Genomic DNA, 17,560 nt, shown 5'->3' with positions numbered 1-17,560 from the left:
TAATGCGTTATTTTCAAATCACAGTTCTCCCCAAAAATATGGACACTACATCCTATAAAGAACTATAAATTAATTATAGGTCCACCTTGAGATCTGGAGGCAAGTAAATACAGTATTCTTCATCTGGCCCCCTAATTCCAATCACACCAAACCACCACGTTCATTAGAGGCAACCTCTAAAAAGCAGTACTTCTGTGTACAGTTGAAGATTGTGCCTCGTTGTGACTTCAATTACAACTCATTCTGCCTGCTCTTTACTGGGCTGTCACATCACCAAAGCAGAGTATACAGCACTGTTGTTTCACAAACAACACAGCTTTTTTTCTCACACCACCAAGTTTAAAACAGCACAGATGAAGGAGGTTACTCTCTCTTCATCAAGGGTTTACCAAAAGTAACATGCCAAAGGCCGAACTACTAAAACACAAGTATCTTCCTGAGGGCTACTCTTGCACACATCTTTCTTATAGACTCTGATGTTCTGCTGCACTGGGAAGTGAAAATCCATCAAGATTTTAACACCCACCCACTCCCTACAGAATCCCTACAGCCAAAGGAAAACTTACCTCTGCAAAGTGTGTTGATGTGCTATTGTCTATCCGGCTGCTGCCACCACCTACAAAACTGAAGAGAAAAAGGAATGAGTACCGGTTCTATTCCTAGGAACGAGCTTCCCTCCCAGAAGCTAAATATAGAATGGTACAATGAGAACAAAGCCCAATAAGGAAAAATAACTCATCCCAACGTGACACCTACGAAGGAAATTATGAAGAACTGGCTTGTGGCTTAATCTATGAAAAACATTTTAACAAACTACAAAATCAAGCATAAATCAAGTGAAAAATTGAAAAGAGGGGCCACCACAGAGTGGGAAGAAGGACCCACAGCCAGCAATGCAATTCAAATTTGACCCAGCAAGAGAAGAAAAACATTTATTCTCAAAGAGGCGAAGAACTAAAACAAGATTCTCGAAACGTTTCACTAAAAAATCATTCAACCACCAGATGAACACAACATGTAAGACTATTTGGGAATGATTAAATATAGTACTGCAAGGGGTCTGGTACGATATTTAGCACATTATAAAAGAACTCAATAAACATTTTTTCTCCTTCTGACAGTTTTCCCTATTCTTTGATTATCCTATACATCCTTCAGGGCCCATCTCAAATGCTACCTCCTTCATGAAGTCTTTTCTGAGCTCACCAACCAAACGAGGATCCTCCACACCCCTCTGCACTTTGACTTTGATTCTAAATTCTACCTTTTTTTATAAATATCTAGTATTTGTCTCATCCATTTCTAATCCTTCCCTCCTTTCATAAATATAAATTCAGAGGGTAAAGACTGTATTAATACCACAAATATATGTAAAGTGTTTACTGTGTCTCAGACATTATACAGAGCACTCATCATTTTTGAAAACCTGAAACGCTGTATCTTATGTTGATAACTTGCAAATAAAAGTTGAGTTAAAATTGAATGTGGAAACAAAATAACTACTCCTAAAGATTAGGGAGAAATATCAGATCCCACTGTCCCATGAAATTTGCAAAAAAAAAAAGAGAGCGGAAAATGGCCAACACTTTGTGGGGCAGAGAGGGATAGAAAGAATCAGAAGAACTGCTAGATACCACTTTTACTTCAAGAGACACAAGCCTACAAACATGTACACACAGTCACTCCAATGATACAAGTCCACAAACTACAGGAGCTTTCAGTTTCAGAACGCCAATCCAGGCACTGAGCTCAGCTCACTGAGGAAACAAACACACCCTGGTTAGCCTAGAACCAAAAGTGAAAAAGTAAAGCTAACGCCATCCCCTATGCAGCCATGCTCAGGCCTTATTCGCTAATGAGAAACCATTTAACACTTATATTTGTTTCAGAAGTTAAAAACACTTTTACAAAAACATTTCAAATGTAGAACAAGCCCAGAAATACTAGTACATTTATGCTAAATTACGTAAATAATTCAACTACCACCATCTACCCATTTTATTGCTCAAGCCTAGATAGGCCTCCAGGGCTCTTTCCTGCCTTTACTATCCGGTTTCAGAGATTAAAATATCCTTGGTAATTAAAGCTATCAACTCTATTTTTTTATAGTTCTGCTCCCCTTGAAACTCCCTCAGCATTCCCTTTCCTTAAAATTCCTCCATATTTTAAGAGTGACAGGGCTAATCATAGAGAAGGGACAACCACATCTCCTGAGAAATGTTCTCACAAATGTTACAAATGCCCCTCTGACGAAGGTCTAGTAGCATCTGGAGCCCATTATCCAGTACCTACATGTAAGGACCTCTTCTCATTACTTTTTACCATCCACTACTTACACTATAATTGCTAAGTATGCAAACCAGCAAATGTTTAGGAACTTCATAAAAGGGAATATCATGCTAGCTCTAAAATACTGATTCTGAGAAAAAGGTTTCTTCAACCATTTAAAACACTGATCTTTCAGGGGCACCTAGGTGGCTCAGTCAGTTAAGACTCTTGATCTCAGCTCAGATCATAACCATGATCTCACGGTTATAAGATGAAGCTCCATGTCCAGCTCAGCACATGGAGCCTACTTGGAATCCTCTCTCTCCCTCTCTGCCCCTCCCCTGCTTGCACGCACCAAGGCACACACTCTCTCAAAATAAACAAACATTTAAAGAATAAATAAGTAAAATACTGATCTTTTAAAAGACATAATCTTTACATCTGAGTATTTGCTACCAACAGCACTTGCACAAGATAACCTTTGACCTACAAAGGCACAAATAAAAGAATTAAGTCAAGTGAAAGCAGGATCCATAAAATTCATAGTTCCCTGCTAAAAAAAAGATTCATCCTGCAGTTGATCACCATCTGCACTTAGAACCGTACTTTGTATACAGGGCTAAAGAAACCAAGGTTACTACTTAGAAAATTTAGAAAAAAAAAAATAAGCCAATTAATTGCTTCCCAACAACCAATATGCTCCTTACTTAACACATGCACAGCATAAGTGTTTGCAGTAAGTATGTGATGCAATTTTAACAGCACAAATAAAAAGCTACCCCAAGTTAGCATGCCATTCACACAAAATTGCTACTTTCACTGTCATGCTAATCTCCACAGGTTTAGAGCTAGTATTATGTTATTTAAAACCAAGGCTATTAGATCAACATGTAAGTGTTTGTACCAAACTTGATCTCATGCCATATACTGCCCCAAGAAGCTCCAGTTCATGTACACATATAATCGCCAATCGTTAATAAAGTTAAACTAATAGTACATACTGTAAAATGTGTAGTTTTTCCTGGTTGTGGAAGGGACCTTCAACTTTAGAGTCTGCCAACAGCAACAGTAAAGACATTATTTACTGCCATTAAAACCTCCAGTAAAGGAATTACTTACTGACATTAAAACCTCCAAAGTCACTCCAAGATTACAAGAAGCTTCAAATTACAGGTTCTTTTTATCCAGTCAGTATTTCTTCATTTGTCCAGCCACTGTCTAACCACATAGCCACAAAAGAACAAATGTGCCATTATGTTTAGCCAAAAAAGGCCATCATCCTATCAACGCTATTCTTTTTATTTTTTACAGTTTTATTCATATTAACCAAGATGTACTATAAAATACTGTCACTCAGAAATAGTTTCTCTTTTTACAGGTTTTAGATCTTTAATAAGACCAATTTCAAGCATTACAAACCCAAGTATTAACATTACAGTGACAAGATGGCATAGGCTTGACGGCAATGATTTTAGTAAGAACAGGGAGCTAAGGCTTCCTCAAGGCAGACTAACAGCTTGGCTTCTCTGGCTGGAACAGCCTATTTACCTTATTAGATATCTTTGTCAGGAGTTGCTCCCCAGCCCACCAAAGAAACATAATTCACCTGCAGGCAACAGAGTGGCCACTAAAAACCACCCAATAATCTAAAGGAACACCAAAGTCTCAGAAAATAAATGAACACTTACCAGATTTACTCTGATACGGATATAGAGGTTTCCAAGGAATGCCACATACACACAATCTGAAACAGCGCCTCTCATCTCATCACATCCCAAATTTTCCCATTTTTATTACCCTTCCCTCTGCCACTTTTCCTCCCTCTTTCCCTCCCTCTCTCAGCAGAGTGTAAGTTATAAAACCAATTTCTTTCTCTTCATTCAGTAGATGCTGAAAGAAAGTAATTTGGATAACTGAATGCCTGATTTATTCATGAGCTTGTACAATACCTGGAATCATCTGTCACTTCTTCAATAAAGCCTGATTCACATCTGGGACAAATATATTCCTATAAAAGAAAGGAAGAAATAATAAAAGTCTTTCATTAGAAAGCCAAGTATGTCGTTTCAGAATAATATGCTGTACACACACTGAAGCTCTGAAATGTTACATGTACTTGCTGACTACAAGGACAGTTTTTTTCTATCACACTCTGGCAAATAAAGAATTCCTTAAGAAATTTGCAGAATGTCTTCCTAAGAGGTTCCCCCTGAGAACTCTGAGAAGGAGAATGTCAGATTTTTTTTTTTAATTTGGGCTGAATTTTTAAAAAACTGGAATCAATCCATGATCTAATATTCTCTTCAAATCTAATGAAAAATCTCCACTAAATATCAGAGCAGTAAGATTATAATATTGATAGGTACAAAAACTGCCATTTTTTTGCTATAAACATATAGGAGACACAAACTGAATCACAGTATAAATCAACTGGTAGACTAGAAATTCACAATGAAATTTTACAATATTTCTAATCTATTTTTTGACTACCAATAATTCCCAATAAAAGTTAACATTCTCAGGTATTTAACAGAAATGTTAATTTACGGCCACCTTGGGTGGCTTACTCAGTTGAGTGTCTGACTCTTGATTTCAACTCAGGTTGTGATCTCATAGTTTGTGAGACCGAGCCCTGCATCGGGTTCATGCTGACAGTGCAGAGCCTGCTTGGGATTCTCTCTCCCTCTCTCTCTCTCTGCCCCTCTGGAGCACGTGCGCGCTCTCTCTCTCTCTCTCTCAAAATAAATAAATAAACATTAAAAAAAAAGAAGTGTTAATTCAAATAACTAGAACAATTCCATTAAATCAGCCTCTATTTCCTTTGGTACCTTGAATCTTTATTTTTTAAGGTTTTTATCTTTGAGAGACAGAGTGTGAGCAGGGGAGGGGCAGAGAGAGAGGGAGACACAGAATCTGAAGCAGGCTCCAGGCTCTGAGCTGTAAGCACAGAGCCCAACGTGGGGCTCGAACTCACAAACCGCAAGATCATGACCTGAGCCGAAGTCAGATGCTTAACCAACCACCCAGGCATCCTGAATCTTTCTTTTAAATAAATATCAAGCATTGATATTGATAACAAAGAATACACATTAGAGACTGTCTTATCACAGTTTTAAAAAATGTATTTTAACTCCCTATTAAAATAGATCTAGGAAAGACATTTTCAACTATTTTCTTGCTCCCTATATTTTCTAAACCTTTTTTTTTTTTTTAATTTTTTTTCTTTTCCAACGTTTTTTTTATTTATTCTTGGGACAGAGAGAGACAGAGCATGAATGGGGGAGGGGCAGAGAAAGAGGGAGACACAGAATCGGAAACAGGCTCCAGGCTCTGAGCCATCAGCCCAGAGCCCGACGCGGGGCTCGAACTCCCGGACCGCGAGATCGTGACCTGGCCGAAGTCGGACGCTTAACCGACTGCGCCACCCAGGCACCCCTATATTTTCTAAACCTTAAATAAACTTTGTCTTATCAGAAAGTGACGTAAGCCATATTGGGTTACTCAAAGACAGAATGGCAATTCAAACATTAAAGTGCTTTCTTAAAAGAGATATAAAGAAAAAAGACCAATCCCCTCCATCAAGGAAATTAGCTGGGTGAGGATACAATCTATCAACGAAACAGTAAAATTTAATAAAATAATTGCTATAATCAATGCACACTGGGAATATAAGGAAAGGCCAAAGTTTGCCTAAAAGAATCAGGAAGGCTTTCTCTAAAACAGAGACTTAAATTATTAGTCTGTTTGCTCCATGAAAAAGGAAATTATGAGCTTAGGATCATAACAACAGAGTATAACACACATGGAATTTGGGGGGGAGTGGTTGCCACAGGAGCGTGGATAGGCAGGCAAGGGTAAGACTGTGGAAAACTTCAGATTAACTATGAACTTTAACCTGTGGATCAGAAGCTCTCACAGTTTTTTCTCGGCTACCCACATGAAGGACGAGAAACACTCACAACTGGCACACTGTAAACTACTCCAGAAATAAAATAATCTGGAAATCATATAAATCCCTAAGCCCCTCCCTCTACTCCTTCATCCTCCAACCTCCCAAGTAGCAGTAATTCTATCCCTTTGTCTCCCACTAAGAAAGTTTATCTGAGTGCAAATGAGATTGATTTCAGAAGGCTAACCTTAAATCTATTCTAAGGTCTAATGTTAAAAAGAAAGACAGGAATCAATTACGGGACACCTGGGTGGCTCAGTTGGTTGAGCATCTGACTTCAGCTCAGGTCACGATCTCACAGTTCGTCAGTTCAAGCCCCACGTTGGGCTCTCTGCTGTCAGCACAGAGCCGCCTCCAGATCCTCTGTCCTCCTTTCACTGCCCCTCCCCAGCTTGCACTCTCTCAAAAATAAACAAACATTAAAAAAAGGAATCGGGGCGCCTGGGTGGCGCAGTCGGTTAAGCATCCGACTTCAGCCAGGTCACGATCTCGCGGTCCATGAGTTCGAGCCCCGCGTCAGGCTCTGGGCTGATGGCTCGGAGCCTGGAGCCTGTTTCTGATTCTGTGTCTCCCTCTCTCTCTGCCCCTCCCCCGTTCATGCTCTGTCTCTCTCTGTCCCAAAAATAAATAAACGTTGGAAAAAAAAAAAAAAAAAAGGAATCAATCACAACCATAGTGCTGGCTCCTATGATTTCCTCCCTCTCCACTCACGCATTCCCAATGTTTAAATACCTTCTGTATGGAACAATTCCCAAATGTGTATCTCCACCCCAGACCGTGCTTCTGAACCCTCTTTCTTTCTTACACACACACCTGATGAGCTGGCACACCAGTCTGCTCATACTGGAAACCTGGGAGCCATTCCTGATACCTCCCATTCCGCTATCTTCCAACATTCAACAATCAAATCCTGGCACTCCTAGTTTGAACACATTTCTCAAATCTGCTTCATGCCCCACTGCCACACTATCTTAAGCCAGGACTGGACCTAGACACAGAAATATCTTTCCTCTTAAGTGTCACAGCCTTTCCATATCTTCTGCATACTGAAGTCAGAATGATCTTTTTCTAAACATAAAAACAGCCATGTCATTTCCCAGCTTAATACCCTTTAACTATTTCCCAAAACACTTTGTATAAAATCAAACTGTTAAACATGACTTACAAGGCCACGATTCAGCTAGTTTCTATTCAACTGGCCCACATCACTTCAGGCTACTCTCCCTCCCTCAGTACATTCCAGCTACATGGGCCTTCTTTCATTTTTTCTGACTCATCAAGCTCGCCCTGCCTCTAAGCTTGCATATATACTGCATATATATATACACGTATATACATAAACATTATATATGTACATACATATACATATATACATATACATATACATATGTATGTGTGTATATATATATATATATATATATATATATATATATATATAACACTATTCCCCTAACTGCGTGCATGGCAAGGAACTTATAATTCTTTAGCCTCCTTTTTTTTTTTTTTTTTTTCAGAGCAAGTTGGGATCCAATCTCTTTATTGTCAGGTTTTGTTTTTTGTTTTTTGTTTTTTCCAGAGCAAGTTGGGATCCAATCTCTTTGTTGTCAGGGTTTTTTTTTTTTTTTTTTTCCCTCCATTTTAGTATCATGTCAGAAAATCCTTCTTTCATCACCGAATCTAAAGTAGTTTCTTCTTATTCTTTTCTTTTTTAATTGAAGAACAATTGACATAAGATACTGTACTGGTTTCAAGGGTACAACATAGTAACTCAATTATTTATATACATTACAAAATGATCACAATAAGCGTAGTTACCATCTGTCACCATACAGAATTGTTACCATATTATTGACTATATTCCCTATGCTGTACTTTTCATCCCTGTGACTTATTTATTTTATAATTGTAAGACTGTACCTCTTAATCCCCTTCACCTATTTCACCCATCTTCTGATCCCCTCTTATTATTATCCTCTACAGCACCTTTATTACTTTATAGCACTATATATTTTTAAATGTTTTTTTAATGTCTATCTCCAGTAAACTTAAAGTTTCATAATGGCAGGGTGCAGATCACTTCTGATTACCTCTATATGCATAGAAGAGACAGGTGTTCAACAAATACTGACGACACACACCCCACAAATAAGAGTCAAAGTACCAGAATCTGATATAATCAGAGAATAGGTAGAGTAAAGTAAAGAATGTAAGAGCTGAAAACTTAAGTTATGGTTGGACCATGAGATAGTGGAGGCTGAGGTTTCAGAGGTAGAACAGTTCTGGGTGATCACAAAATCCAAGATATAGCAATGGGAGTAAGTGGCTAAAGGGGAGTAGGGATGAAGGTCTTCAGAGTTAAAGGGTCATCTACATTGATACTAAACTTCCAAAATGATGTTAAGAGGTGTTATGGAGAGAAAATAATTTCAAAAGGCAGATATCACAATTGGGAAGACAAAAAGACTGATGCAAGAATCATGCTGACTTAGAGTAGAGAAATATACAAGTCTTCTCATCATGATCCCAGGCACAGTTCTAGGAACCAGACTGTCAGCCACCATAGCTCCTTTACAGAACAGGGACAAACGAAACTGACAAGTACTATGGTGTTCCTCCTATCACTAGGTACACCTTCCATTTACAGATAATCTAAATAATTCTATTTTGATTACAGGGATGAGAACCAAAACTCTTTCCAAATGCTCTGTAAATTATTCTTGATAAAAGTAGCCTGTTTTAGGGGCGCCTGGGTGGCGCAGTCGGTTAAGCGTCCGACTTCAGCCAGGTCACGATCTCACGGTCCGTGAGTTCGAGCCCCGCGTCAGGCTCTGGGCTGATGGCTCGGAGCCTGGAGCCTGTTTCCGATTCTGTGTCTCCCTCTCTCTCTGCCCCTCCCCCGTTCATGCTCTGTCTCTCTCTGTCCCAAAAATAAAATAAAAAAAATAAAAAAAAAAAAGTAGCCTGTTTTATAATTATAAAACAAACAAATACTCAGCCATGGATTCTCTCTCCTGCAATCAACATTAGAGGAGAACTTTTTGGAATTCATAAGCTTGTCATCCTCTAATTATCAAAGTAAAAAATGTACACTTGTCTCTTGCATACTTCAGTAGTCTGTTCTTAGAACAAAGGTCTGTTCTTGGAAAATTATCTTTCATTCTCTTGGAAGCCTGAAAACCCCAGTATAACATTCTAAAGATGTTATAGTTCAGTTTCTAGATTTTCTTTTTAAAGGCCTGATAGCACTCGACTTATACTACCGTTTTTCTTCTCGAGTGACTCTAGTCACATTTCCTGACTCCCAGCTACACCAAGGTGCCACTCCTTCACTCTAAGGACTAAAACGTTGTGGGGCACCTGGGTGGCTCAGTCGGTTGAGTGTCCAACTCTTGATTTTGGCTCTGGTCATGATCCCCTCTCACATTGGGCTCTACACTGAGCATAGAGTCTGCTTAAAATTCCCTCTCTCTCTCTCTCTCTCTCTCCCTCCCTCCCTCCCTCCCTCTGCCCCCTGCCTTGCTTACACACACTCTCTCTAAAATAAAAAATATAAAAAACAACAACAAAAAGAAAAAATAAATAAAGACTCAAAGATTGTAACAATTGCTTCAAACTAATCTGGAGACATGATGTTGACGGAGGGTGGAGATGCATGAAATAAGATCGGCTTGACTTAATAATTATTAAAGCTGGGTACATGTGGGCTTCTTATACTATTATTTTATACTAGTATACTTCTTTTACTATTATTGATATGTTTCAAATTGTCCAAGATAAAGTTTTTTAAGTTATATCAGTCTGAGAAACATAGGTCAGGAAAATGATAACCAAACCATGTACTAAACTGTGACCCAAAGTAAAAGTAGATTAGAAATAATCTATTAGCTAGAACAAACAATCCTAAAATTTGTATGGAACCAGAAAAGACCCCGAATAGCCAAAGCAATCTTGAAAAAGAAAACCAAAGCAGGAGGCATCACAATCCCAGACTTCAATATGTATTACAAAGCTAATCATCAAGATAGTATGTTACTAGCACAAAAACAGACCCTCAGATGGAGCAGAATAGAGAGCCAAGAAATTGACCCACAAATGTATGGCCAACTAATCTTTGACAAAGCAGGAAAGAATATCCAACGGAATAAAGAAGTCTCTTCAGCAAATGGTGCTGGGAAAACTGGACACCGACATGCAGAAAAATGAACCTGGACCGCTTTCTTACACCATACACAAAAATAAACTCAAAATGGATGAAAGACCTAAATGTAAGACAGGAAGCCATCAAAATCCTCGAGGAGAAAGCAGGCAAAAACCTCTCTGACCTCAGCCGCAGCAACTTCTTACTCAACACATCTCTGGAGGCAAAGGAAACCAAAGTAAAAATGAACTATTGGGACCTCATCAAGATAAAAAGCTTCTGCACAGCAAAGGAAACATTCAGCAAAACTAAAAGGCAACCAATGGGAGCGCCTGGGTGGCTCAGTCGGTTAAGCCTCCGACTTCAGATCAGGTCATGATCTCATGGTTTGTGGGTTCAAGCACTGTGTCTGGCTCTGTGCTGACAGCTCAGAGTGTGGAGCCTGCTTTGGATTCTGTGTCTCTCTCTCTCTCTGCCCCTCCCCCACTTGTGCTGTCTCTTTCTCTCTCTCTCTCTCTCTCTCTCTCTCAAAAAAAAATAAACATTAAAAAAAAATTTTAAGGCAACCAATGGAATGGGAGAAGATATTTGCAAATGACATATCAAATAAAGGGTTACTATCCAATATCTATAAAAAATTTATCAAAATCAACACCCAAAAAACAAATTATCCAGTAAGAAATGGGCAAAAAACATGAATAGGCAGTTTTCCAAAGAAGACATCCAGATGGCTAACAGACACATAAAAAAATGCTCCATCTCACTCATCATCAGGGAAATACAAATCAAAACCACAATGAGATACCACCTCACACCTGTCAGAATGGCTAAAATTAACAACTCAGGCAGCAACAGATGTTGGCGAGGATGTGGAGAAAGAGGATCTCTTTTGCACTGCTGGTGGGAATGCAAACTGGTGCAGCCACTCTGGAAAACAGTATGGAGGTTCCTCAAAAAGTTAAAAATAGAACTACCCTACGACCCAGCAATTGCACTACTGTGTATATAACAAAGGGATACAGGCGTGCTGTTTCAAAGGGGCACATGCACCCCAATGTTTATAGCAGTGCTATTCACAATAGCCAAAGTATGGAAAGAGCCCAAATGTCCATCAACAAATGTATGGATAAAGAAGACGTGGTATATATATATATATGATGGAGTATTATTTGGCAATCAAAAAGAATGAAATCTTGCCATTTGCAACAACATGGATGGAACTAGAGGGTATTATGCTAAGCGAAATAAGTCAGAGAAAGGCGAATATTGTATGACTTCATGCATATGTGGAATTTAAGATACAAAACAGATGAACTTAAGGGAAGGGAAACAAAAATAATATAAAAACAGGGAGGGGGACAAAACATAAGAGACTCATATACAGAGAACAAACTGAGGGTTGCTGGTAAGGCTGTGGGTGGGGGGATGGGCTAAATAGGTAAGGGGCATTAAGGAAAACATTTTGTTGGGATGAGCACTGAGTGCTATACATAGGGGATGAATCACTGGAATCTACTCCTGAAATCATTATTACACTATATGCTAACTTGGATGTAAATTTAAAATAATTAATTTTTAAAAATAAAATAAGATAAAATTGGAACAAAAAAACAAGAAATAATCTATTAGGCTGGAGAATTACAGGAGAAGAGTACTTATGTTTGTGAAACACCTATGATTTCTCTTAACCAATCTGTGAGGTGAATATTATTTTTATTTTACAGATAAAAACATGAAATAAGCTGTCTGTAGCAGATCTGACTTTCCAAAGACAGTCCCAACAAAATCTCCCAATGCACATCACACTTTTCTGCAACGTGACCTTCTATTCCACCCCGTTTGAATGGGGGGGGGGGGTGGGTTTGGGCTTCTTTGACAGAATATTGGGCCAGTTCAAGAGAAAGCCATTAACTGCCTAACAGCTCCTGAGCAGCCACATATGTCCAGGCTACTCTGCTGGAGAGAGAGGCCATGTGGAGAATACAGAGACATCAGACAAGAACTGGACTGTAAAAGGAAAACAACAGCTTGGACGTCCAGCCCAGGAGAGCCTTCGGATGGCTCCGTCATAAGGCACTATCTGAACACAACTACATGAAAGATCCCAAGTGAGAACTGACCAGCTGAACTATGTAAATCCACAGAAACATAAGAGATAATAAATTAGTGTGCTTAAGACACTGAATTCTGGGTGATTTGTTAGCCAGTAATAGAAAGCCTGAACACTGCACAAGTGTTAAAAAAGAGCTGTGAATCCTAGTCTTTCTCTTATGTTCTTTTCATTACACATTGATTAACAATAACTATGCTTTTAGAGAAAGGAATAGAAACTATAATTTCCTGAGGACTGGATGGAAAAGTTTATAGCAAGGCCAAATGAGGCACTGGGAATTTCAGCAGCCATTCAGCCCCCTCCCTCTCTTATAGGGGAGCATTATCCTGATAAACACACAATCCAAGGTCTGAAACCCTCAACCTTACAAACTCAGAAATCTAACTTAACAGACCAAGAGATCTGTCTCTTAGGAAAAAATTCACATAAGACAAATTCAGAGGCCATATACATAAAACCTGAAATGCCAACTTACTTAATTTCAATGACAAGAGAGTTATCAAGTGGCCCATTTACTTTTACTATCAACAGTCTTTCTCAATAAGCAAGTCAGCCTGAAAAGCCTCATGGCACAGAGGAAGGAGTTAAAATCAGAGACCTAAATTTCAATCTCAGGGCTCTACTAATTAGATATACAGTCTTGCGGAAGTCACATTACCTTTCTGAGACTCAATTTCCTCGTGTAAAATGGAGAGGCTTGCTTCACTGCTATATATTAGAAAGATTAAGATGTTTGCAAAATACCTAATTCAGTGACTGGCACATTAGATAGCAGACATTTAATAAATATAGCTATTATAATTATTAGAGATTATAATCTTGTGCTAAATAAGGAGAGAATCAGAGCACTAAGACGAGTGGATATATAGCTTGTGCCATCATGCTACAATAGCCTAATATACCCATCACCACTCTGAGCATAAACCAGATCCTCAAAATCAAGGACCTGGGATTCCCCTCCCCTTGGGCAGTACCAGGAAGAGCACAGCTGATGTTTGCCTCTGACTTTCCTTTCTACCCTTTCACTGCTGACCTCCAATTCCCATACCTTCTTCTAAGAGAGACACTGTTTCTCCTGACAGACTACATAATACAATTACTTGTCTATGTTGTTTTCTTAGTTACAATCACAGTTTAGTCTTCTCTATAATGAGATTACAAGACTGGATTTTAAGTGCTTATCTCTTGGGTCACTTCTAAAGATGGTTACTTTACATTTTAATTTTCCTAATTTGTTTTTCAGAAGTAATCTTAACTCTAATTTGGAGGAATACCGTGAATTAAGGTAAATTTGTAAAAAGTTCAAACGGGAACCAAACACAGTCTCTATCTCTATACTCCCTTGGCCTTAGTATCATCCTGATATATTCACATACTCAGACAGAGAGTTTTGAATTTTAAGCATAAGGGGTTTATGTTGGAAGAAAAGAGGAGGGGTAATGATGCCTGGGTGGCTGAGTCGGTTGAGTGTCCAACTCTTGACTTTGGCTCAGGTCATGATCCCAAGGCTGTGGGACTGAGCTCCACACCAGGCTCCACCCTGAGCGTGGAGCCTGATTAAGATTCTTTGTCTCTTCCCCTTGCCCCCTCCCTTGCTTGCACATGCACACTCTCTCCATAAAATTAAATTAAATTAAAACAAAACTAAGCAAAAGGAAGGGGAAGCCAAGGTAATGATAAGCGTCCACTATACATCTGGCACTATGGAAATCTCTCTCCTCTGCTTCAACATTAATACATCAAATCATCACACAAACCCCACCAACCAAAATACTGCCAGCCTATATAGTTCCCACAGTCACAAAGTTTTATTAAAAAAAGTTCATTAGGTCATTTCTATCTTTTCATCTATAAAAGAGAAGTATAACAAACCTAATTACCCAGAATCATTGGAAATAGGAACCCAATGGTTTGTACCAAACTAAGCTGCTTTCTCCCTAGGGTCCAAAAGTTTATTGTATAAAACCCAAGTGAAGATACTCAGTAGCAGGTACACTTGAATAAACTGCTTTAGATGTTCCACTGCCTGTTCCATCTAAAAATACCCACAAGCAGAAACATTTTTCACCATTAATAGTCTGAACTAGGAACAACTCCCTAAGTATAGCTTAGCCCTGAGGCTTACCCACTTAGAACAGCCCAAGAGTGCACAAAGCACTTGAATACTGAATAGAAAAGGAAAGGGTGGTTTTAATTCATCATTTTCTTTTCCTTCTTGTATTTCAAGGGATCAATTACCAAAAAAATGTGAGATTTTGGCAGGACAATGAGCTACAAGCCAAGACTTATTTATATTAAATCCCATCTTGAATTTTATGCAAATTAGTATCTAATATTTATTCAGAACATGAAATAGGAAGCCTTTCTATTTATTTTCTAATTCCCACAGCTTTGCTCTTCTACATGATCACTATCAGCATAGCATCTACTAAGTGGGTTTTTGTTAAATTTTATCTAAAACAGAAGCCTATTTTCTGTCTTGTTTAACAGAATCAAAACGTAAGATCACAATATTTAGTCATATCCTCTTGTTCATATTCTCTTTGAGTATCACCTAGCAAATCTATTCAGAAACTCCTAACTCGAAGGATTAGGAACACAAACTGAAACACTGCATAGCTCCTAGGCCAGACCCACCACACCCAGAATTTCATGCCAGCTCACATCTACAGGTAAAAAACACTGCTTTTTTTTCTAGAGACCTTATCGATAAATCCCTTATGATTATTTCTTTTCAAACCAAGGTACACTTCCTCCCTTTTCAAAAGCATCAAGTGTACCCTAAAACAAAGACAACAGGGGCACCTTGGTGGTTCAGTCAGTTAAGCATCTGATTTCCGCTCAGGTCATGACCATGCAGTTCATGGGTTCAAGCCCCACGTCGGGCTCTGTGCTGACAGCTCAGAGCCTAGAGCCTGGAGCCTGCTTCGGATTCTGTGTCTGCCTCTCTGCCTTCCTCTCTCAAAAAATGAATAAACATTAAAAAACAAACACACACACACACACAGGGGCGCCTGGGTGGCTTAGTAGCTTGAGCATCGACTTCGACTCAGGTCATGATCTCATGGTTTGTGAGTTCGAGCCCCGCGTCGGGCTCTGTGCTGACAGCTTGGAGCCTGGAGCCTGCTTTGGATTCTGTGTCTCCCTCTCTCTCTCTGCCCCTCCCCCACTCATGCTGTCTCTCTCTGTCTCAAAAATAAGTAAGTATTAAAAAAATTTTAACAAAACACACACACACAGACAACAGAACTTTGGGGTTCTGTTTCCAATCCCATCATTACCTTCATGGTCTTCGTAAGACCTGTTTCTCCATCTGTAAAACTAGAGCACAAATGCTGTCCTCATTGACTTGTCTCCCCCACCTCTCCTTCAGGGAAACAAGAAAGTTTCACTCATTCATGTGGCCAACTACTCATTTAAAAAAAAGATGAAAGTATTTTGAAGCATTTTGAGCATTTTGAACTCCAAAAATCTTAAATGATTGTTCCCTTGGTTATTAGAAAGAAAACCAGTACAAAAAGAAAGAAAGAAACAAACAAACAAAGAGAAAGAAAAAGAAAACAAGAAAACATCAGGCTACAGTTTTAGTGTTATACAAAGATACCTATACAATTTAAATACTGTTTGAAGAGCTGTAATCCAGTTCCAGGCCAATAAAATTGCTTTGACTTATGGTCTTACTCCCTAAGAACAGTAACATACACAACTTTCACTATTTTGTTCTTTCATTCCAGGCCATGACTGAACATTGACATTATCGGGGACTCCAAACAGGAGTGGTATGTATAATCAACCAACCTTCTTTAGTGCATTGTATAACAAGGCAGAAAATCAGGTCACAGAACAAAACGTTAATTAATAAAAGCTTGATCAGATGAACAAGAAGCCAAATTTTCTAAGAAAAAAACAGACTAAACTACAAAAATTACCAGAGGAAAAGTTAAGTTCATAAAACACAATATAACCACAATAGATTTAGTTATAATGTTCTTTGCTCACACTAAAGGCAGCAAGAACAACCCAGTGGCATAGATATAAAATGGTAAATGACCCAAAAAGTTTGTCTTTAGCTCTGATGTGTACCACCAGTTTGGAGGACATTTATCTTCCTGCATTCAGCTTAGGCTGATAGAATCTTCTTACATAAACTGACAACATTTATTCCCCCAGAAAACACATTTGAAGCTCTACATTCCAAGCATGGTGCAGAAATAAAAGCATGCTTAGTAGAGAAAGAAAAATAACTTGGTATTAAAAACTACTGAAATGATGTACAAAGTGTATGTTCTAATGAAATCACACTTAAGGAAGTAAAGGCCCATAAAACAAACTTCTCTGAATATCCTAATATTTGGTTACTTAGCCTCAAAATAAGAACTGAGCAATATTTCAGAAGAGCCTCAGTGGTTAAAAGCAGTGAATCTGAAGCTTAAACAAAACTGGACTAGAAGCACAAAGAAACAAACCAACTGTGTGATGTTGGGCAAGTCACACTTCATCAATGAAATAGTATCTAGAACATAACATTTTCAACAAATTGTAGATTCTAATAAATTCCTCTCAGCAATTTTAACGTGGAACATTTCCCAAACCATGTAGTCTATAAAGTCTATAAAGAAAAAGAAAAAACATCTGGAAAAGGCTGGATTAAATAATATTATTAAGTGTGTTGCTTCACTGAATGATTTTTCAGAACCATTAATATGCCACTCTGTGTCAGAAAAGGGGAAATGGAAACAAGACGATGATTCAGTATGTAGCATTTTACCAGGATTCTGAATGCACGGTTAAGTCTCCAGGCACACGGTTTTGAGAAACACTGACTTAGACTGATTTCCAGATTTTGAGATTCCATAAAGCAGTTCAATTTTAAAACTGAAAAGTTAAGAACTCACACCCAGGACTGTCAACTTTTCTATTTTGCCAAGTAAAATCATTTTTAAAAAATCATCAGCTACTATCACTGTCATTTCATTTTAAAAGTATCAATTTAGGGGCGCCTGGGTGGCTCAGTCGGGTAAGTGTCCCACTTCAGCTCAGGTCATGGTCTCATGGTTCGTGAGTTCAAGCCCTGCGTTGGGCTCTGTGCTGA

General features: G+C 38.7%; 1 protein-coding gene across 1 annotated transcript in view; it reads right to left on the bottom strand.

Annotated features, from left to right (window-relative positions):
- RNF115 (ring finger protein 115) overlaps window positions 1-17,560 on the bottom strand; it is an 84,504-nt gene that overhangs the window by 52,741 nt on the left and 14,203 nt on the right. The window contains exons 2-3 of the mRNA XM_047085803.1: window positions 4,218-4,276; window positions 567-624 (exon numbers count right to left, since the gene is read on the bottom strand). Of these exons, the coding sequence (XP_046941759.1) occupies window positions 567-624; window positions 4,218-4,276 (117 nt within the window). The remainder of the gene's footprint in view (window positions 1-566; window positions 625-4,217; window positions 4,277-17,560) is intronic.

The sequence above is a fragment of the Lynx rufus genome, unplaced genomic scaffold (assembly GCF_022079265.1).
Source record: "Lynx rufus isolate CCGP_SWC_20201006 ecotype Redwood Valley unplaced genomic scaffold, mLynRuf1.p SCAF_2, whole genome shotgun sequence".
Lineage (NCBI taxonomy): Eukaryota > Metazoa > Chordata > Mammalia > Carnivora > Felidae > Lynx > Lynx rufus.
Note: the sequence above shows the minus strand (reverse complement) of the source record. Positions and strands in the feature narration are given on the sequence as shown.